The sequence below is a fragment of the Echeneis naucrates genome, chromosome 14, assembly GCF_900963305.1.
Source record: "Echeneis naucrates chromosome 14, fEcheNa1.1, whole genome shotgun sequence".
Classification (NCBI taxonomy): Eukaryota; Metazoa; Chordata; class Actinopteri; order Carangiformes; family Echeneidae; genus Echeneis; species Echeneis naucrates.
Genome location: NC_042524.1, coordinates 736,170 through 756,193, shown reverse-complemented (window position 1 = coordinate 756,193; position 20,024 = coordinate 736,170). Strand labels below are relative to the sequence as shown.

At 44.9% G+C, this 20,024-nt stretch overlaps 2 protein-coding genes and 2 non-coding genes across 7 annotated transcripts; 1 reads left to right on the top strand and 3 right to left on the bottom strand.

The window, feature by feature from the left end:
- Positions 1-3,616: 3,616 nt before the first annotated feature.
- Positions 3,617-10,216, bottom strand: LOC115054057 (hexokinase-2-like). Its single transcript, XM_029519062.1, has 12 exons — positions 10,116-10,216; positions 9,489-9,604; positions 8,816-8,932; positions 7,237-7,399; positions 6,935-7,083; positions 6,551-6,670; positions 6,360-6,455; positions 5,535-5,634; positions 5,181-5,364; positions 4,891-5,046; positions 4,470-4,703; positions 3,617-4,045 (listed from the first exon to the last, which is right to left on the bottom strand). Exons 3-12 carry the CDS (start codon positions 8,930-8,932, stop codon positions 3,847-3,849), a joined length of 1,518 nt encoding a protein of 505 aa, XP_029374922.1. The 5' UTR covers positions 9,489-9,604; positions 10,116-10,216; the 3' UTR covers positions 3,617-3,846.
- Positions 10,217-10,698: 482 nt separating this feature from the next.
- On the bottom strand, positions 10,699-19,391 carry uimc1 (ubiquitin interaction motif containing 1). 4 transcript variants are annotated; one of them, XM_029520189.1, is made up of 23 exons: positions 19,286-19,391; positions 18,942-18,995; positions 18,591-18,678; positions 18,423-18,510; positions 18,079-18,197; positions 17,761-17,905; positions 17,381-17,538; positions 16,606-17,295; positions 16,212-16,254; positions 15,985-16,124; positions 15,499-15,608; positions 15,258-15,417; positions 15,085-15,189; positions 14,863-14,915; positions 14,590-14,744; positions 14,424-14,491; positions 13,841-13,964; positions 13,518-13,763; positions 13,241-13,325; positions 13,055-13,157; positions 12,916-12,964; positions 12,636-12,669; positions 10,699-12,269 (listed from the first exon to the last, which is right to left on the bottom strand). In XM_029520189.1, exons 3-23 carry the CDS (start codon positions 18,675-18,677, stop codon positions 12,083-12,085), a joined length of 2,949 nt encoding a protein of 982 aa, XP_029376049.1. In that variant the 5' UTR covers position 18,678; positions 18,942-18,995; positions 19,286-19,391; the 3' UTR covers positions 10,699-12,082. The 4 variants fall into 4 exon arrangements, 3 of the variants coding, with proteins under 3 accessions (XP_029376049.1, XP_029376048.1, XP_029376050.1); XM_029520188.1 differs by having other exon boundaries at positions 10,700-12,269; positions 14,863-14,918; positions 19,286-19,390; XM_029520190.1 differs by having other exon boundaries at positions 10,700-12,269; positions 14,863-14,918; positions 16,024-16,124; positions 19,286-19,389.
- A 163-nt stretch (positions 19,392-19,554) lies between these two features.
- trnad-guc (transfer RNA aspartic acid (anticodon GUC)) lies at positions 19,555-19,626 on the top strand. Its single transcript has one exon. It is a non-coding gene; the product is annotated as a tRNA-Asp (tRNA).
- A 312-nt stretch (positions 19,627-19,938) lies between these two features.
- Positions 19,939-20,010, bottom strand: trnad-guc (transfer RNA aspartic acid (anticodon GUC)). The gene has a single exon. It is a non-coding gene; the product is annotated as a tRNA-Asp (tRNA).
- Between the last annotated feature and the right edge of the window lie 14 nt (positions 20,011-20,024).

Sequence of the window (20,024 nt, the reverse complement as noted above, 5' to 3'; positions counted from 1 at the left end):
TTTTTATGAACATGATGGTGATCACACTTTGTGTTTGAAGATCAGGAGCTCACTTAGTCTCCATGTTTGTCCCAACAGAAGAACCCACCTGAGCAGCGACTACACAATCAGAGATTATGTGAGTTCATGTCAAACACAAAGAGTTCTATTGTCACAACCTGCCACACAACTGAGTTGTGACACGAACTGGCGGTTGATGCAACGATAAGATCCAATTTATTCGATTTATGAAAAACTGAATTGAATAATAAAGAATTAGAACTGAACAACAACAGTCAGCACAACCAGCAGACAGAATCGAATTAGACCCACAACAAACAAGCAAACATAAAAAATGCTTTCAGTTTCTTTTTGCTCGTCAAAGTTGCTCACCGAGAAATGTCAGCTGAAAAAGGAAATGGTGGTGTGTGATCTGATGACATCACCTGATCTCTTTTTCTGATTGGTCGAGCTAACATCTCTACATCACTCCTCGGTTTCTGCTTTTGAATATTACACAAAAAAGAAAAGAGAGATTTTAGGCTCCAAATCAGCTGGACCCTTCGTGAAACCTTTATAGATATTTGGTCGAGTCTGGACCTGGACCACCATCATAACATTCAGTCCTGGTCTGGAGTCTCTCTTCCCAATAAAAACACACAACAGTAATTCTACTTAATATAATAACTCCTCATTGCAAAGCAAACAAGGAATTTCAAATTCAGAAATAAATGAGTGTAATTTTCAGTGCACTTTAAAATCACTTCATGACAGCGAGACGTTCTGGATACAGTTCATAATGAAATGAACAATTTTAGCGACATCAAATGGAAAAGTACATCAGAGTGAATCATGTTTTGACATCACAAACGAATTCTTTCTGTCTGTGCTGATTCCAAGTTCCATCAACAGTTTCTATATTTAAGCAGCGGTGGGAACAAGGAAACAGTTTTACCCAGAAGGGTCTGATGTGACCTCTGATATCTCATTAGATCTTAACGCTGGCTCATTTTGTAGTTTCTCTGCAGTGTTGATGCTGAAAAACTCACAACACAGAGTCTCAAACTTCGAGCTGAGACGATGTTTGAAAGTCAGCAGGTTTTAATATCTGACTTCTTTAAGATGTCGTCCATCCTCTTTTGTGACAGCAAAAGTCTGATTTTAGAGGAAGTGTTCATGTTTTTGAGTTTCAGCTTCTTTCTAAAACAACCAAAATTTAGTGTCGAAACAGTTGAAGTCAATCCGTCATGTCAACTTTGTCAGCGATGAATAAAAAGTCCCAGTCAGTGTTTGTAGACTGACTCATCAGAAGATCTGATATTTTTATAAAAACTAGAAAAAGGGAAGCAGACAACTGAGTCCAAAAGTTTTAAAATGATTTTCTGATGGGTTCTCAGTTTTCTCATGTTAACTATAACAATTAGACTCAGAAGAAACATCACACAGGAAGAACCTGGAGCACACCGAGGCCACAGATGCTGGTGTGTGTGAGGATGTTTGTGATGAGCGAGCTGCATCAGTGAGACTGACGGGCAGAAGGTGCTGTTTCCACTTTTCTCCGGTGGGGGAGGAACATCCACGAAGTTGAACTGAGCTCCCTCCCTCCCTCCACGAGGCTCCAGCATGTCATTCATGTAGAGGCAGGCCTCGGCTCAGAGAGTCCCCCGAAATGAGTCCAGACTCGTGTGATCTCTTTGTTTCACGGCTCAGGTCTGTTTTGATTGTGTGAACTGTGAAGGTCAGAATAAACAGATTGGTGGGAAACAGAGCGAGTGCCGTCAGCTGGTCTGAAGGTGGAGCTCCGGCTGACCGAGGGAAAAGATGATAAGATTCATGAACTTCTGCAGCAGCTCCTGTTTGATGCAGGATAATTATTCACTTTATTAAATTATAATAGAGTTTTTCATTCTACCTTTAATCATCAGAACTCAGTGAGTCAGACATTAAACACCATCTGTGAAATAAATTAAACTACTCAAAGCAAAACTTCTTCTTCTGGTAGATCATTTGTGCTGAGTCATCAAACATGCTTTCACAATAAAAGCCTTTAAGGGGAAGCAAAGGATCTTTAACCACTTTTAATGTGAAACAAATGGAGGAAGTGTTGAGATTCAGCGACGGCAACTTGACACAATGAATGAATTAGAAATAAAGATCTGGGTCTTTTATCTGAGTGAGCTGGAGAGAATTAAAATATTTATTATGCCCAAAATAAGTTTTTATGTCAGGAATTCATCATGGAGGATCAGAAGCTCTCTTCTGATTGGCTGACTGAAGTTTCTTTCATATGGAAACAACCCTCTGTGGTGCAGCATCCAGAGAGAAGGTCACTCCATCCAGGACCTTTACGGGTCCAGAGTCAGGAGCCAGGCTGCTCAGACAAAAGGCCAACGGACAGCTTCATGGTTTACACATTCATTCCCATAAAACTATTTCTGTTTCTGATTCTTCTGTTCTTTAAAATAAAATGAGCCTTTTTTCTCCCACACCTTAAAGATTTGGGACGAACTTCAACACTCCAAAGAGATTTTGGATTATGAAGCTCAAAGCTCATCAGTCATTTGTGAGCTTAATTGTTCAAACGCAGAGGACGGACTGCAGCGTGATTCTGATATCTGCCAGGACTGTGCACAGACCTCCCTTCTCCATCTTCTTATTTCTGTCCAATCCCGTCGCAGCTCAGCACCAATGAGCGAGCAGCATGGAGGCGTGAAAAAGGAGAGACTGCAGTGAAGAAACCGTCCAATCAGGGGGCCTATGTCCCTCCTCCTCCCCTATATTGAAGTCTATGGGAAAACACGCCTGTTCACTTTTTAGGTGATGCTCCATTTAGAACTTGAGCCTCAGAAATGTTGTCTGACATACCGATCAGTGACATCACTGATTATTGATCAGTGATGAGAGTTTTATGATGCGTTCATGTCCTGCTGGGGAATCTTTGCTTCATTTAATTAAACTCTGTCATCTGCGTTTCTGAAAATCTGAAAAATGTTCACTTCAGCTACGATGTATGTTCATCTGAGGCTACGAATCATGTGAGCAAGGTAAGGCAAGGTAATCAGAAAAAGGAATTACAGTATTTCATCAGTGGTGGGAAAAATATTCAGAGCTACGACTTCAATATTCAATCTAAAGACTTTGGTGACATCTTGTGGTGAGTTTGGTGAAATTGCAACCAGATAAAATCACCCACTCCTGAATCTACAGAAGCTTTCTAGTTATCTTTTGTCCTTTCTGGGCTCCTGTAGAAATATGGGTTGGTGGGGGAGGGGTCCTAATGTCTGCACACTGGCCCTTTAAGTAAAACTAGATCAAGTACACTGCCAATAAAGTTTGACGTTCAAAGTGTGACATATGAAATAAAACATGTTGATAAAATATTAATTTTATTTCAGGCAAATGTCTGAATTTATTATAAATATATAACAGATCAGAAAACTTCAGTGAACTGAAAGTACACAACTTTAAAAGCAACAATCTACTAAACCCAATTAAAATTATTTTAATTCAGATTAATGTATAAAACACAATAAAGCATCATTAACTGCAATCCAATAATATGTCTTTTCTCTGAGTGTCATCCTGTTTGTAATTGATCCGTTTTATGAGTTAAAGTTCAATTGAATTGAAGTACTGATTGATGCAGTTGGCAGAATTTTAATGTTGGTTAAGATTCATATTAATTGTGGATACTTTCTGTCTTAATGTTTAATTTCATTAAAAACTTGACTTACAAAGTGAACGTGGCTTTTGAATAAAGTGTTAAAACAGTTTAAAAAACAGAATGTGAGCATTAACAGTCGTATCCGTATGAAAATACTCCAACTTTAAAAATAAAATGTTTCAAACTTTCTAGATCTTCTTCTCTCATTTATCATCGTCCTCGTCCTCCACCTCCTCGTCCTCACCGTCACTGTCCTCCAGCAGCCTGGACTGGAGAGCCAGGCGCTGGGCCACAGCCGTTACCATGGCAGCACCCTTCCCGCTTCCGTCCTCTGACACCAGGAAGTTGATGGTGCACTTTGGGGCGAGGAGACGGACGGTGTCCTGGAGCTCCTGACTGAAACTGCAGGAGGACAGAGAGACGGACAGGAAACAGAAATGTTAGATATGAGATGTGTTTGATTGACAGCAGCTCGAAGGGGCGTGTCTAGGTTTGACTGACAGCAGTCTGTTTCAAAAACAAAATCCCGTCTGATGAATTGAAGCAGAAACGGTCATTAAATCTGTCTGCCTTGGTTTCAGGGAGAGAAGTGCTGGGCTTTAATTGTCTCAGCAGGCCGCTCTCCTCACAAAGGCAGGAAGTGTGTTAATGTGTTGAACCCAGTGCCATCTCGGCTGATATGATTTCATTCTGCCTCAAATGTACTTTAAAAACAAATAAATCCTCCGATCTGCCGCTCAAAGACGCTTTGGCTTTTTTCAGTGCTGATAAATGTGCGAAGGTCAAACTGATTAAACACATTAAACTCCCTGTCGCTCCCTCGTACTTGGGGTGTTTTCTGTAGACGGTCCCGTCCACCCCCACGGTGGTCTTCAGATGGTCCAGCCCACGGTTGATGCGGATTCGGTTGGCGATGGTTTTCAGGGCAGCGGCGCAGAGGCGGGCAGAGCGTGAGGAGATGGTGTCGCAGACCAGACGGACGATACGGACGTCATTCAAGTCCCATTTCAGGCCCAATGCAGTCAGAATGTTCTTACCGTTCTCCAGACCGGCGTCCCCCCTGAGACAAACAGGAAGTGATGAAATGAAGGACCAGTCAGGGCTGAAAGAGCCTCAGCAGGTGTTACTGAAGTCTACAGAACCAGAATTCACCGATAAAAGCTCAGCTGAAGATACAGACCTTCAAAAACCTGAACTCAGTGTGTTCAGTTTTTAAAGCCTGAATGACACCACAGCTTCACACTCACTCTTCAATCTCAGAGATGAACTTTGTCTCGAAACTTCCCTCCGTCTTCAGAGCGTCGGACAACTGCCCGCCAAACAGCAGCTTGTCCTCCGCCATCCTCACCAGCAGCAAGCGAACGATTTCTCCCAAGTACATGCCGCTGATCATCTTCTCGAAGCTGCAGGAGAAACCGAGAGCGAGGAAGACCGGACGGACGTCGAACGTCAACATGCAGACATGAGGCCAAATTCATAAACGTATAGAAATAAAATATGAATCATTTGTATGAGAACTGCGGACTGATGGACTTACGTGTGGACGCCGGGGTTGATGGACAGCTTGTCCACGATGAGGTCAAACTCTGTCTGGATGTCCTTCAAGGAGCCGTCGTCTCCGAAGCCCCCCCACTCAGTGTTGATGCACATCCTCCCGTCTTCGCCCTCCACCCGCTTCACGTTCTTCATCTCCTCCATGTAGCACGCGTTGGTTCCTGTTCCTGAGGAGGAGGAGGAGGAGACCAAGGTCACCACGTCTACCTGACTGGGCGTGGCCAGATGATTTAACAGTGACGAGTCATTTTATTTAAAGTTAATGAGACTTTAATGACCAGATTGTTGATTTTTTTGTGGTCCTGCCTAAAGGTGATGGTTGTGTGTCTTTTCTCACCGATGATCATCCCGATCTCACAGCTCTGGTCTCTGTATCCACAGCTCATCATCGTGCCCACCGTGTCATTCACCATGGCAACGGAGCCGATGTCATAGTCCTGTGGGGGGTTAATTCATATTATTAATATTACATTTTCTATTTCTGATTTCTATTCCAGAAGTGCTGCCTGACTTTATCTTTATTCACCTTCGTTTATTTGTTTTAATTCACCGAATAGTTCAGTTTGTAACTGCAGCACAGTTAATCTCCCGAGGATTAACCTGTTCTGGTCCTGTTCTGGTTCTGTTCTGGTTCTGTTCTGGTTCTGTTCTGGTTCTGTTCTGGTCCTGTTCTGGTCCTGTTCTGGTTCTGTTCTGGTACTGTTCTGGTACTGTTCTGGTCCTGTTCTGGATCTGTTCTGGTTCTGTTCTGGTCCTGTTCTGGTTCTGTTCTGGTTCTGTTCTGGTCCTGTTCTGGTCCTGTTCTGGTTCTGTTCTGGTCCTGTTCTGGTTCTGTTCTGGTTCTGTTCTGGTCCTGTTCTGGTCCTGTTCTGGATCTGTTCTGGTTCTGTTCTGGTTCTGTTCTGGTCCTGTTCTGGTTCTGTTCTGGATCTGTTCTGGTTCTGTTCTGGTCCTGTTCTGGTCCTGTTCTGGTCCTGTTCTGGTTCTGTTCTGGTTCTGTTCTGGTCTGTCACAGCTTTTCTAAAATCCCGGCTGAATATTTATTCGGTTTATAATCAAACTTATAGTTCTGACGAATCACCAAATCTTTTAGTCTTTAAAATGTCAGAGCCGTGGTTCTGCCGGTTTATTGCTGATTGGATGATTATTGATCCAGACTGACCCCCCTCCGATGGATGGCCTCCTTCAGCAGCTGCACCACGTCTCTTCCCTCCACTCCGGAGCAGTTGAAGCCTTTAGTCCAACGGATCAGGATGCTCTGAGGGACGAGACGTCGCACAACAGAGATGCTTCATTCACAACTGAGCAGAGCGGGAGTGTGTTTGTGTGTCTGTGTGTGTGTGTGTGTGTCACCTTGTCGATCTCTATCTGTTCACAGGGGAAGGAGAAGGTGAAGCCCAGAGGAAGTGTCTGTCCCTTCAGCTCCTGAGACTCCAGGAAGTCACTCAAACAGGCGGCGATGTGGTCGAACAGCTGGACAGACACACACACACACACACACAGATGTTTTAACCCCTCACATCTGGAGCTCGATAGTAAGGAAAAGACCAGAATCAGAACTCAACAACTTTTGGAATAATCTGTCAGCTCAATGTTCCTGGACAAAGTGATTTAGAAAAAACACGACAAAATAAACTGAAACAATTGAAGTCTTTGCGTTGAATGATGTCACAGCGAGGTCACGGTGATGATTCAAGAGGCCATTTTGGTGGTTTTTCTCGGCACTTCCTGTCTCACCTGCTCTCCGGTCCCCACCATGATGTCCTGAGGGATGGCGCAGATCTGACTGTCCATCTTCAGGACACGCTGCTCCTCCTCCACCACTCGCACGTGAAGAACGCGGAAGTTTGTCCCGCCCAGATCCAACGCCAGGAAGTCACCTTTCTCTGTGAACGGAGCAGAGAACGCATCAGCTCATCCAGGAGTGTCAGAGTCAGATAAAAGGAAGAAGAAGAAGACAAAAAGCTACAAGTCGTTGTCCGCTGTTCAAGGACAATAAAGCTTTGAATTGAATAAACCCACGACAGGAAGGTCCTTACCCGTCCCATCCGGCGTGGCCCTGACGAAGGTGGGCAGCATCTTGACGGCGGCGCGGTGATGTGAGTGCTTCCCCAAACCTCGGATCAGATCCCTCCTGAGCCGGGCCGAGATGTCCTGCAGCTTCTCCACAGACAGACGGAAGGGCTGCAGGTACGCCTGCACCTGCACAGACACACACCTGAGTCTGACATCACCGACACACAGCTGCAGATTAATATTGTTGTCATGTCTTTGTCGCATTTTCTGGATCCACAACAGAAACAGCTCAGTGAGATGCAGCGATGATGTAAATTATATGAGCCAATAGGAAGAGAGCATCAGAGTGAGGCGGAGCAGGATGCTGGCGTTGCCTGTTATGAGCCTCTGGAGATGGAAGCAACTATTCACCTCCCACTTCCTGTTTCCTGCTTCCTCCAGAGCTGGAAAATGCCTGTACGGTTTCCGAACCTCTGTATCCACAGGTGTGTGTGTCTGTGTGTGTTCAGGTTCTAAAGTCTTCCCTTTTTGTGTTTTTGTGTGTTCATGGTTCTGGTTCTGGTTTAGGCATTAAAACCAAGAAGACCACCTGAGACCACCACAGCTTGACTTGGTGCCTCGATGCTGCGGGGGGGGGGGGGGGGGGGGGGGGGCACATCCTTTAAGCTTTTTACTGCGCTGAACTCATTTTAAATGACGTTTACTGCGTCCAGAGTGAGGCCACGCCCCCTCATGCCCTAAAGACCTGAAAGAAACGCCAAACATCTTCAGACTGATGTGGAACAACACGGCTGCCAGGACTCCACTGTTATCACTGTAATTACCACTGTTATGAATAATCACTAAAATATTTTCATCACTTAATAACTCCTTTGACTTAAAGAATGATCCTGATCCTGGATCAGTGCAGAAACAAACGCTGCCAGCTCTTTGTCTTCCTCCTCCTCTTCTTCTGTTCTTTCAGGAGTTGCAGTAATTTTCCACAGATGTGTTAGCTCTTCTTTATTCCCTCTCTTTCCCTGCGAGTCCTGTCTGCACACGCTCAGTCCTGCTCTGGCGTCGGGGGGTGTGGCCGGCTTCATTCCTGCATCATGAGTCTGATCTGCTAAAGGGCTGATTCGGGCTCAGTGTGGGCCGGTCTGCACACAGGAAGTCCCTCAGAAACTGTTCTCCGAGCTGCAGCTGATCGTTTCCATCTCGTCGGTTTGACACCTCCAGCTCGCAGCATTGTTTTGACAGTCAGAGGCAGTGGCTCCACCCCCACGTGACCTCCTGAGGCTTCCGTAGTTAAACTTGATGAACTTTAAACGGGACTGAAAACTGAAAGTTTCCTCTTTGGTGAAATTAAGGAAACGAAATTGTGATACATCTGCATGAAAACTGTCTGTGATTTCTTAATCTGAGAAACCTTGGAAGGACTTCCTGTCATGCCCCCCCGCCAAGACTGAAATCACAGACAGAAGGTTACAAAAGCACGGGATGGAATTCCAAATATTTCCAAATGACCGATTTGATCATCAAACTCCAGAAAGACGAGAATTTAAAGTGACTCTGTGTTTAAATGTCCGATAACGCTGATGAACGTCAGCAGGCGACTCGTACCTGACTGAGCGTGTGCAGTGGGATGCCGTTCGTGTGCAGGTTTTCCGTCTCGCCGCTCATCTTCCGTTTCTTGCAGACCTGAGTCACGTCGTCGCCGTGCACCTCGTTGTTGCTCATCTGGGCAGAGTTCAAAGGTCAAAGGTCAATTGGAGCAAATGACTCAACGCAGTCAAATGTTCAGAGAACAGAAACAACATGGCTCCAATTTATGGATAAAAAATTCCTGGTCTCTATTTTTACAGCACTTTTCTCACAAAATGCTGTGAAATGAGTAAAAATGATGAGTCTGTTAAAAATGATTTTGTATGCTGAGAAAATTTTGAATCATAAAGTTTCATCCTGTGGAGAACTTCAGCAATACATCACAATTTAGCGAGAGCTGAATCTGTGAAAAAAACATATTAATGCCTAAAATAAACAGGAACAGAGAAAACATTGTCTTCGTTGGTCTGACTCAGATACGGATCTGGATTACTTTGACTTAAACATTAATCCAGATTTAGCCTCCGCAGCTCATATTGATTTAAGGTGAGTCCTCAGGAGAGTCAACAGATGGAACAGGTCTCAGTCTGGACGCTTCAAACCAGGAACATTTACTGTTAATTAATGTTAAATAAATATTTCACTGATATTTGTTCACTCAGAATGAGCCGGTGGTGGTTGGGGGGGTTACCTTTGATCTTGGCTTGAACCTTCGCCCGTGAAAAGTGTGTGCGCGGCCCTGGAGTAGAAAATGTCCAAAGAATCCGAAAACTTTGATCCACTGACTTCACCAGATGCTTGAAGTGTCTGAAAGGAGAGTTAAAGTTAAAGTTCGGACTTCCTGCTTGACTTCACTGGAGTCTTTTCAGTTGACGGTTGCAACAACTGAACCCCCCCCAGATATGACAACACTCAGGGATCATGTTTTTGGGTGGAGTGTCACATCACGTTACAGGAAGCGATCAGAAAGACGAGTCACACAATCAGAGCCAGGACCTGAGACCTGGTCCTGGTCCAGGTCTGATCTGCCTGAAGGTGACAGAAAACACATCAGACCAGCCGGTTCACACCTGAAGCCCCCAAACACACACACAGTGAGGGGTCCCTGAAGGCAGCAGGGGCCACCTGGGGCCCTGAAAGAGGCCGCAGCGGGTCCAGAAGATGAGCAACAGCTTCATCTGCTCCGAAGGAAAACCTCAGTCCGCCTCAGGTTTCCTCCTCCAACAGCTGAGCGCCGAAAAACAACAAAAAACTCACAACCGCAAAAAACCAACAAAAACAAACACAAACAAACAAACAGAAAAGGTCCGTTTCTCACCTTCCCGTCCGGAGCTGCTGGAATGGACCGAACTTCCTGAGAGTCAGACACCGACTGATCACTCCCTCCACATCAGGGCGCAGGATTAATGTCGCAACATGTGGAGCCGCTTCTGCCGCTTCTGCCGCTGCTGCCGCTGCTGCGGAAAACACCGCGTGGCAGGAGCGGCAGATCCAAACGGCTGATTGGACCAAATTAAAACCCAACTTTATTTAAACTGGTCACGTGTATGGATTTACCGCCAACATCCCAATTTCACCTTCAACGTCACAATTAATACCACGTTCCCAAAGCATGCTGGGAAATTAATACGTGATTTTATCGTAAATAAAATGTTGGTGGTTTAACTCATGAATTCGTTGCTGAAACTTTTTTAATTGCAGAATTTTCCTAAAACTTGCCTGTGTTTATTTATTGTTATTATACCAGTTTGCTCTGTTTGAGAAAAAAGTCTCTCTTTAGTTATGAATGAATTATAATGGACGTTTTCTTGTATGTGTGCTTTTCATTAGTATATTTTTTAATCAGCACAAACATGATTAAATTCAGCAGAAATCCAAATATGTCTTCAGTTATTTAATGTCAGATCAGCTGATGGTATTGTGTCCTTTACTATCATGTATGAGATAGAGAAGAGATGAAAATCTAATTATGTTTAAACCTGAAATTATAAAAGCGAAGAAAAAAATGGATGGAATGGACAGATTTGTTTTATTTCAGACTGACTGAAGAAGCTCAGTCTCTAAATGTCCAAATACTGACGGCCAGCAGCAGAAGATCCTGCTCAGAGTTTTTCTGGTGAAACTCGACGTTGTGACAGAATCTTACCAAACACACAGGAAACACAAACCTCAGGTGGTTATGAAACGACGCAGCACGTTGGACAAACTGTCTTAGAAAAGAAGACAACACAATGCAGCAACGTTTGCCCTCAGGGACTTTGAGTCTGAAGTGCTGACAGACAAGAAGAAACAGCCTGAGGGACATTTTTTCTATTTATGCTTTTAAATGGTCCACAATGAAAACACACCTGAAAGAAATCACCTCCAGTGGCACAAAACTAAAACCTCACAGATGACGAAGGGAAACTTAGAACTTCCTTCTGCTTACTGCTGAAGAGGAGGAGGAGGATGAAGAGCAGATGGCTGATGAATCTAAATTAGGTTTTAATTCCTGTTTTTATGAAACAAGATTAAAAATATTTTCAACACAAAATTTTGAATTTGATTTTCTCTTCCAGAGAAACTCAAATCGGTAGAAAAATGGTTTCTTCATCTCCATAAATATTTCAGATTTTTCTTGAACAAACTTCTTGAAAAACAAACTTCGGTGTTACTTGTTGTCAGTTCACACAAGTGAAAATCTTCCTCTTTTTTGTTGTCTGGATTTAAAGACAGATCTGAAATCATTGGGAAATGATGAACTGATGATGGAAATAACTCTACAGTTGTTACAGTCTTTGACTTGATTTGAGTTTTAAGAGGCTGAAGTTGTTTTATTTCTGCCTCTAAGGTAAATAAAGCTTCTGCTCTCTTCAAGCTGATCAACAACCTGCTGGTCATTAGATCAATGATCACATCTGAGAATCTGAAGAAATTTGTCCTTAATGTTTAAAAGATGAGGAAAATGACTGTAATGATACCGGTGTTGTGTTATGAACCGTTTATATTCTGACGTTAAATGATAAATTAGCACAGCAGCTTGTCGATGTTTGTATTTGGTCACTAATGTTTAGCATTTAGCATTAGCAAGCTAACACATAGCAGGCATGCTAATGTTCGGCACGTTGGGTTGCAGCTCGGTTATTTTATTTCAGAGCTGAGTCCTTCCTGAGGGGGCGGAGTCAGGAGGGTTCCTCCTCTGGGGATCATGAACCATCATCTGGACTCCAGGGTCTGAGGCTCAGTTCACTTTGTGTCTGTTCACCTGAGGAGGGCGTGGTTTCTGGCTGTGATGTCACTTCCTCCTCATCTTCGCCGCTGACTCGGCCTTTTGACTCGTTGCTGCCTCTTGAAGTCGATCAGACAGTCGGTGGCCTCAGAGATCGGCGTGAAGGATCTGATGGGGGAGTTACTGATGCTGAACGCCAGGCCGCCAACATCACCGCCCTCTCCTTCATCATCGCCATCGTCATCCCGCAGGTCAATGACCTCACTACAAACAGACAGCAGCACTTCAGTGGAGTATCTGATACTCTGGGTATCTTTCAGATTAAGAGTTTCCTGAATTACAGTCTTCTAATTTAGTTCAGTGAACCTGAACCTTCTTTCCTCTTCCTCTTTCCCATCAATCAGCTGACGACCCCCTCAGAGACTTCCTGTTTGTGTCATCGGGGGGAATCAGCTGCTCTGACTCACCACATTTATCTGGCCATGAGTTTTAGCACCGATCAATGTGTTTTATTCTGAAGCAATCTTTTTCACAGCTGATGGTAAAATGAAGAGACGAAGGGAAAGGTCATGACCTCATCGCTGAAGGACTCTGGGTCAGAGAATGCTGCAGGAGAAGCCCTTTTCTTACTCTGGCTGGAGTTTGGATCCAGACGGTCCGGCCTCTGAGGACAAAGAACAAGAACAACAAAATGTCAGCAGAGGTTTCAGTCAGACAGTATTTTATTTTGAAAGCTGAACCACAGTTGAAACCGTATTCAGAAGAGAAGGTGGATCTGCTCTGCTTTGTATTCTGTCCTGATTGGGTGGTACAGTCTGTCAATCACACAGTAGCCCCGCCCCCTGACCCCTCCTCTGTTTCATGGTCTATTTTCCTGAATGTGGGAGCGTCATTTAAAATGATGACTCACCTGAGTCTCTGTTCTCATTCCTCTCCAGCGCCGACAGAAGGTTTCCTCTCTGGAACGTTACAACAAGCGCAAAGTTAAAGTGGAACGTTCACTTCCTGTATGAAGGCTTTTCAGAATGAAAGCCGACTGGTGGGCTTACAGCTTCAGTCCTGGGCGCCCGGCGTCGGATGCAGAGCTCGGTGTGCCGGTTGTAATCTCTGAGAGGAAAGAATCTCTGACAGATGTAACATTTCTCCTGGAACCTGTGGGACAGACGAGACAAGAGTCAAACTTCCTGTTGGGAAACACCTGAGCAGCTTCAGGTAGAAGGGTCGCCGCCTCTTACTGGTCAGAGCTGGAGGAATGGTTCATCCCGCTGGCCGTCACCTCACCTCTCCTCGTCCTCTTCCTGCAAGGCTTCAGCGATGTACCTGATCAAGATCCAGTTTTTGTCTTATTTTGTTATGTGTTTCATTTGATGTGAAGTTTCATCTAATGATCAAAAAATTCACTAATACAGCGAATTCAGGACTTGGACTGAGACAGAACGTCTCTGATCTTCGTCCAGTTTAGACATTCACACAGTTTGCATCACCTGGCTTGAGAAAATAAAGCCGTCTCACCATGGTTGTCCTCGGTCCTCCTCTGGTCCAGGACGGCCACCTCTCCGTCACAGTATGCTGCGTGGACCTCGATTCTCGTTGCGGGGAAGGACCCCTGACAGATGGGACAGTCCACCGTGGGCTCAGGATTTGGGGGAGTGGCCGAGTCCAGGTCTGGAGACGGCGGCCCCTGTGGCCTTCTGTCCTTCACATTCTGGACGTCTGGATCTGTTAACTCGTCTGTCGAGACGTTTCCCTCCGTCGGAGCTGAAAACAGTCGGAGTCAGACGTTCGGCCACCAAACTAGTTTCTTTCTGTTGTGTTGGTTCAGTGTGTGGCCTTACCCCGCCCAGCGCCGTCCTGCTCCCCCTCCACCTCCATCTTCTCTTCCGGTGGCTCCGCCCCTGCTGGGGAGGCGTCTCTGGGGATCCTCTCCACCTCAGGGGGATCTGGACTTCCAGGTTGAAGCTGTGGAAGAATGATTTTTTCAACACTTAAATCTAAACTCGCACTCTTCTGGTCCCTGAACGCCTCGTGGTTTTCCTGTTTCCTGTGGCTCAGGTGAATCCTGAAGGTCCTGGTTCAGTCTTTTGTCTTGGATCATATCTATCTATGAAATTTTATTTAATACTTCTGTCCACTTTCCCCTGAAAAAATTAAGAGATAAAATGTCCCACAGACAATAATAACACATCAGCGCCCCCTGGCGGACAAACACTCCAAATGTTTCCCTCTCCAAAGAAAAGTTCCTCTCATGTGTTTGGCTTGTTTCTGTCTTTATCTGATCAGGAGTTCTGCTCATTAACGATGAAAAATCTGCTTTATTCTGTCAACACAATAAACTCAGAAACATTCAGGGCTGATCCAGAGACTCTGGATATACAGATAGATTCTTCAGGAGTATTTCTCAAAAACACATGAACTCACCTCGGCTGCAGTGTCGGTCACAAAGGTCAGATCTTGCGTGTTGTCGTCATCATTGTCCAGCTGTGTTTCTGTTGTTTCAAAGCAGAGCGACACATTTAAAGTTCTTCGTCTGTTTGAGCCTGAAGGCTTCAGTTCGACCACAGAAGGCGAGGAGGAGCTTCAGTACCTGGACAAACCTCGCAGTCGTCAGCGGCCGTCATTCTGCCATCATTCTTTTCCGCCGCCTCCTCTCCGTCCTTCCCATCTTCCTCCTCCTCTTCCTCAGCTGGAGAGGCACCGGCTTCTTCTCTCAGTTTGTTTCTTCGTAGCCTGAGACCTCGACTGACGTGTGACGACATTAAAAGTAAGATCAGACTTTGTGATGATGACGAGGGTCATCTCAAAACAAACACTCTGTTTCTCTAACTGAAGTGAAGAAGAAGAAGAAAATGAGTTTCACCTTTGAGTGATGTGATGTTGAGGCGAATCCTCAATCTGCTCAGGTGAAGCGGACTTCTGGGAAGAAAAATGACCTTATTGAGTGATGATTAATTCGAACATCAGGTCCGGCAGCTTCACCGATTATTGTTCATCATCCTTTTCTTTTTCCTGTGAATCACTTAGTGACACTGTTCAGGATGGTGCTTTATAATAAAGTTTATTTTATTTTTATTGTTCTTGCCTCGGGCTGTGGCAGGATGGGCTCCCCCCACTGAGCCTTCCTCAGCAGACGCCTCTGAGCCTCTTTCAGACTCCTGTCATAGACCTGCATCTGTGTCAGGATCACCTGAGGGAGGGGCAGAGGATTAGAGTCCAGGTCCTGGGTCTGATCGGACTCATGATCAGACAGATCACCTGCGTGTAGGAGTCTGGGTCCAGGCCTCGTGGACAGAAGGGAACTCCCCAGTAGTAGTGAACCGTTGGCTTGCCCACAGGCTGGAGTTCTTCTGTGGTGGAGTGCTGCTGCAAGATGCTCTGATCCTTCAACGTGCTGAGACTCCGGTCTGAGGCGAACCTGAGGACGGAAGAACAGGAAGTCCATCGGCCGGAGGGACTCACACACTAACAGACAATAAATACAGATGATGGTACCGACCTGCCGTTGGACCTGGCTCTCCCTGGAGACGCTGCAGCCATGCGGTTCACAGACGGAGCCTGATGAACTGGTCTCTCCTCGGGGAAGACCGGACTGGGAGAGCTGATCGGCTTCAGCAGAGGGAGGAAGAGTTAAGAGGTTTTTTTATCTTTGTAAATAAAATCAGTACAGAGTGGATTTCCTGTAGAACCAAAATACTGACAGGAAACAACAAAGAGCTCCTTTGATTTCAGACATTTCCATCAGCCACACTGTGATTTCTGTCATTGTTGGATTGAATTGAATTGTGCAGCTCTAATGTTGACTTTAGAATGAATGTAAACTGAGATGTCAGAAACGAAAACAGAAAATGATGAGACTGTTCGTTTTTATTGTTTTTAAGTTCTTAAGGAACCAAAAACGTTCTCTAAACGTCTCTTAATTCTGGTCTCATCTTGTGTAAAAAACTAACATCTATCAAAGATCAGCCTGCTTTTCTGAACTTACTGTTGTCACTGTTAAATGTTTCGTTGGTAAGTCTGTTACCGTGATGTCCTCGTCTGACCACAACAGCGTCATGTCACTGGCCAGCTCTGTCTCCGGTGACTTCCTATCTTTATATCCATCATTCAGCTCCGGAGCATCAACTGAAACCAGTAAAGAGCAGAGGGATGTCAGAAACATAACCGTGACCTCTGACCCCCAACTGGACAAAGATGCCTCGACTTTTGTACCTGAGCCGGTCCTGATGTCTGGCTCGGGTTCGGTCCTGCTGTCCTGAAGCAGAAAGATCACAAATTTAAAAAGTGTGCGGATGTTCAAGTGTGAGAGAAGGTGAGGGACATATTTTATACATTTATATTCACACAATTTAAAAACACGAAATGAACCTAAAAAAGTGGAGTCACATGATGTGCTCCTGTTTTATCTCTGACTTCCTGTCAGATACAGAACTGACAGGAAAATATTGGAAACAAAGATTAACAGTGTGAGCCTGATAAAGAAATATAAAATGGAATTAAGAAAATAAAATCAATGGATGACTTCAATCTAGGTATTAAATGTCACTATAAAACCTATTTTGATATAGTGTTGTCTGGGTCTGAGGGAGGAGGGATTTGAACCCACCTGCTTTGGACTCTGAGGATCCCTGATCTGCTCTGAGGGAGGTTGGTCCTTGGACTTCCTCTGCAGGTGGAGGCGAGATCTGCGTCGTGATCCGGTCCAGCCCAACACTGGACTTCTGGAGGGCCCAGGATTCTGGTCCACTGGTCCTCTGCTGGTCTCAGGGAATGTGGGGCTTGCTGGACTGGGTTTCTTAGGAAGATCTGGACTTTTTGGGAACACCGGGCTCAGAGGCCGACAGGAAGTGGATGTCACAGATGGGGTCAAACTTCCTTGAGAGGAAAACGTGAACCCTGAGTTTTGACAGGTTGGCTTTGGTTTGTAGGCACTTGAAATCCCTTCACGCTGAGTCATCCTGCCAAATACTGGACTTTTAAGATACTCAGAATTCAGGTCTGTCTCTCCTGCGTCTCCCAGTTCGGTCTCTGAGAAGACAGGACTTTTAGGACAGGAACCAAGGTCAATACAGAGATTGGGGCTTTTGGGAAACGTGGGGCTCTTAGGTGGAGCAGGGAGAGACACTTGGGTGGAGATCCAGCTGTTCTGAGAGCACAACACAAACCCTGAGAACCTGCAGGTGTCCAGCAGGTCTTGGCTCAGCCGGGGGACTTGAACCTCAGCCCTGCAGCCGGTGGAGGGGAAGACTGGGGATTTAAGGAGCTGACAGTCCTCGATCTGGGTTGAATCTGAGCTCTGGTTCAGAGGGAGGAGCAAACAAATATTATCTTGGTTGTTTTTCAGAAACACTTTGTTGATCATCAGAGAGAAAATCTCAGACCTGCGGTGAGTCCAGACGCAGAGATAAAGACTCTGAGCTGCAGGGTGAGTCCAACTTCTGAGTCTGAGACAAGTCCGGCATCTCCAGCAGAGGACTTCCCTCTTTCCTTTTACGCTTCTTATTTCTGCTGCTACTTTCATCTCCTCTTCCTTTGGCTCCTGGAATCAAAACAGCACATTTTAACCCTCTTCTTCTGCAGAGTGTAAATGCTTACAATCATCAGCAAGTCTTTAGCGCTCAGATGTTCTCTTACAGCTTTATAATAACTTTATAAGGAAAACAAGATATTTAAATTGATGGAGTTGAGTTTCAGTTTGTTCAAATGCTAAATCATTTATTTCCCTGAAAGCATCTAATGTGTTCTTCCTCCGGTGACTCACTTCGATTCAGGTCTGTCTCAGATGTGCCGGCGTCCAGTGATGCTCCCTGGTCGGTGTATAGAAGTTTCCGTCGAGAGCGCAGTGATCGCGAGGCATTAGTGAGGAGACTTTGGGAATCAGAACCTTCTTGTGTCTGGCCAACCATCTATGAGAGAAGGAGAATGGTGAGATGAGGGACGAGGCCCACATCAGGGAGTGAGAGTGAGTTGAGCTGAACCTGCACTTTCCTAAATATAGATGCAGGACCTGAGGGGCTGATCCAGAACAGAAGCTCTGGACCCGTCCACCCTCTAGAGATCCAAATCCACTTGAACTCACACTCTCCTCAATGGCTTTCATCACGGCCTCCTCTTCCTGCTGCACTCTGAGCGCCGTCTTTGTGGCTTCCTGTTCACTGAGGCGAAGAGCCAGGTCCATCATCTCCTCCTCTGTCATCTCTGAGACATACAGGAGAAACAAATACACTCATCATCTTCATCAGGGCCAAGAACAGAATAGATATGTCTGATCAGTCAAAGGCGGAAACAACAAACACAATTTAAAACATATTACATCTCACTGGACACTTCAATTTGATTGTATCTTTTGATTCTGCAGCAAAAATAATAAACATCCACGAGCGTTTTGTGTCCTCAGACATTCCCTGTGGTTGTGTCACGCACCATTTTCTTTGGGTTTGTATTTACTCTCTCGTCTGTGTTTGTGTCTTGCTGATGATGATGACGATAGAAGTGATGAAGAAAAGTTGTCCTGCAGGAACAGATCAGAGGGGAAACTGTCTTGTAACTCAGTATATTCAGCTCAGTCCATTGTATTCTGATGACTTCTACCTGGTCATCGCCATCAGCGTCGTGCTCTTCAGTGTTTTCAGAGGGAACGTCACTCACATCCTTCACAGGTTGTTTCCTCAGAGGCATTCTGGTGTTTGATGCAACAGACACACAAAGACTCACAACAGTCTCACGTTTGAACACACGATGAAGATTAAATGCAGAGATGAGTCTGACATTTCGGAGAGTAAATCAGTGGAATGGCCCATTTTTAGTTTTTAGTTTTTATTTAAGGAAATAAAGCTGTAACATATAAAAATGACAGACATTAAAAGAAGCAATAGAAGTATGAAATAAGTAAATATGGAAAAAAGAGTATGTTTTAGTGGATTCGTTGTCGACAGCAGTTACCTGTTATGTTGGAGATGATGATGATGAAGTTTGTCCTCCTCTTCCTCTCAGGAACTAAAAACAAAGTCAGCTCTGTTTTAAAAGCAGAAAAAGACATAAAAGTGACCGAATGTGGATTAAATCAAACTCTGACTTTCTTTAGTTTCAGTGAAAAATGAATGAAAATAGCGCGATAACAAACTGAGCCAGACACCAAAAACTACAAATAACTTCCGTGTTTCCGCTCTCCGTTCCGGAAAACGAACGAACTAAACGAAACGCGACCTGTGAGTTCGTTTCTTTGGCTGATTTCTTTTTCTGAAAACGTCAATTAATCGATCAGTTTTTAGTTTAAAAACACTCACGGTGGAGTTTCGCTCAATTTCGCGGCGCCATGTTTGTTTCTGTTGACGCAGTCACGTGACGATGACGTAGTCCCCATAGCTTCAGGGCCGTCGGTTAAAGTCGGTTCCGGTGGTGCCTTCAGGGACACGACAGGCGGAGAAACTGCCCACGATGTGAACGGAGGAGTTATACGAAATAAAAGCGTTAAAAATAAAAAATAAAAACGTAAAAACAAAAACACTAACAAACAGACTATTTTAATACTCAGATATCTCCTATAATTCTCACTTCCTCGTTAGTATAGTGGACAGTATCTCCGCCTGTCACGCGGAAGACCGGGGTTCGATTCCCCGACGGGGAGTTCAACGACCTTTTAGTAACCATCAGTCACAGTTAGGTGGCGCCAAAGTTTCTTTATTTTTTTTTACGTCTGCGAAATAAAAACTGCTGATTGTTAATGTGACCAGCGGCAGACTCAGACAGACACACCCGGAGTGCACACACAACAAATACACCATCAACAACAACAACAAAATAAATAATAAACATAACAATAAAATAAACAACAAAACATAAAAAGTCAAAGAAATCAAACAGCATCACACAGCGGCTCTTTCATTGGTTTACGCTTTATTGCGTCATGTGACGTGATGGTTACTAAAAGGTAGTTGAACTCCCCGTCGGGGAATCGAACCCCGGTCTTCCGCGTGACAGGCGGAGATACTGTCCACTATACTAACGAGGAGGACGAGCTACCAG

What these genes read in the sequence shown, in the direction of transcription:
- LOC115054057 (XM_029519062.1), bottom strand. Translation starts at nt 8,932, where the DNA reads ATGAGCAACAACGAGGTGCACGGCGACGACGTGACTCAGGTCTGCAAG. An exon ending in ATCAACCCCGGCGTCCACAC is followed by an intron (nt 5,047 to 5,180) that starts GTAAGTCCATCA and finishes TTTCTCCTGCAG; the next exon opens with CTTCGAGAAGATGATCAGCG. An exon ending in GTCTACAGAAAACACCCCAA is followed by an intron (nt 4,046 to 4,469) that starts GTACGAGGGAGC and finishes GTCCTCCTGCAG; the next exon opens with TTTCAGTCAGGAGCTCCAGG.
- uimc1 (XM_029520188.1), bottom strand. Translation starts at nt 18,677, where the DNA reads ATGCCTCTGAGGAAACAACCTGTGAAGGATGTGAGTGACGTTCCCTCT. An exon ending in ATACAAACCCAAAGAAAATG is followed by an intron (nt 18,198 to 18,422) that starts GTGCGTGACACA and finishes TGTATGTCTCAG; the next exon opens with AGATGACAGAGGAGGAGATG. An exon ending in TGAGACAGACCTGAATCGAA is followed by an intron (nt 17,539 to 17,760) that starts GTGAGTCACCGG and finishes TTTTGATTCCAG; the next exon opens with GAGCCAAAGGAAGAGGAGAT.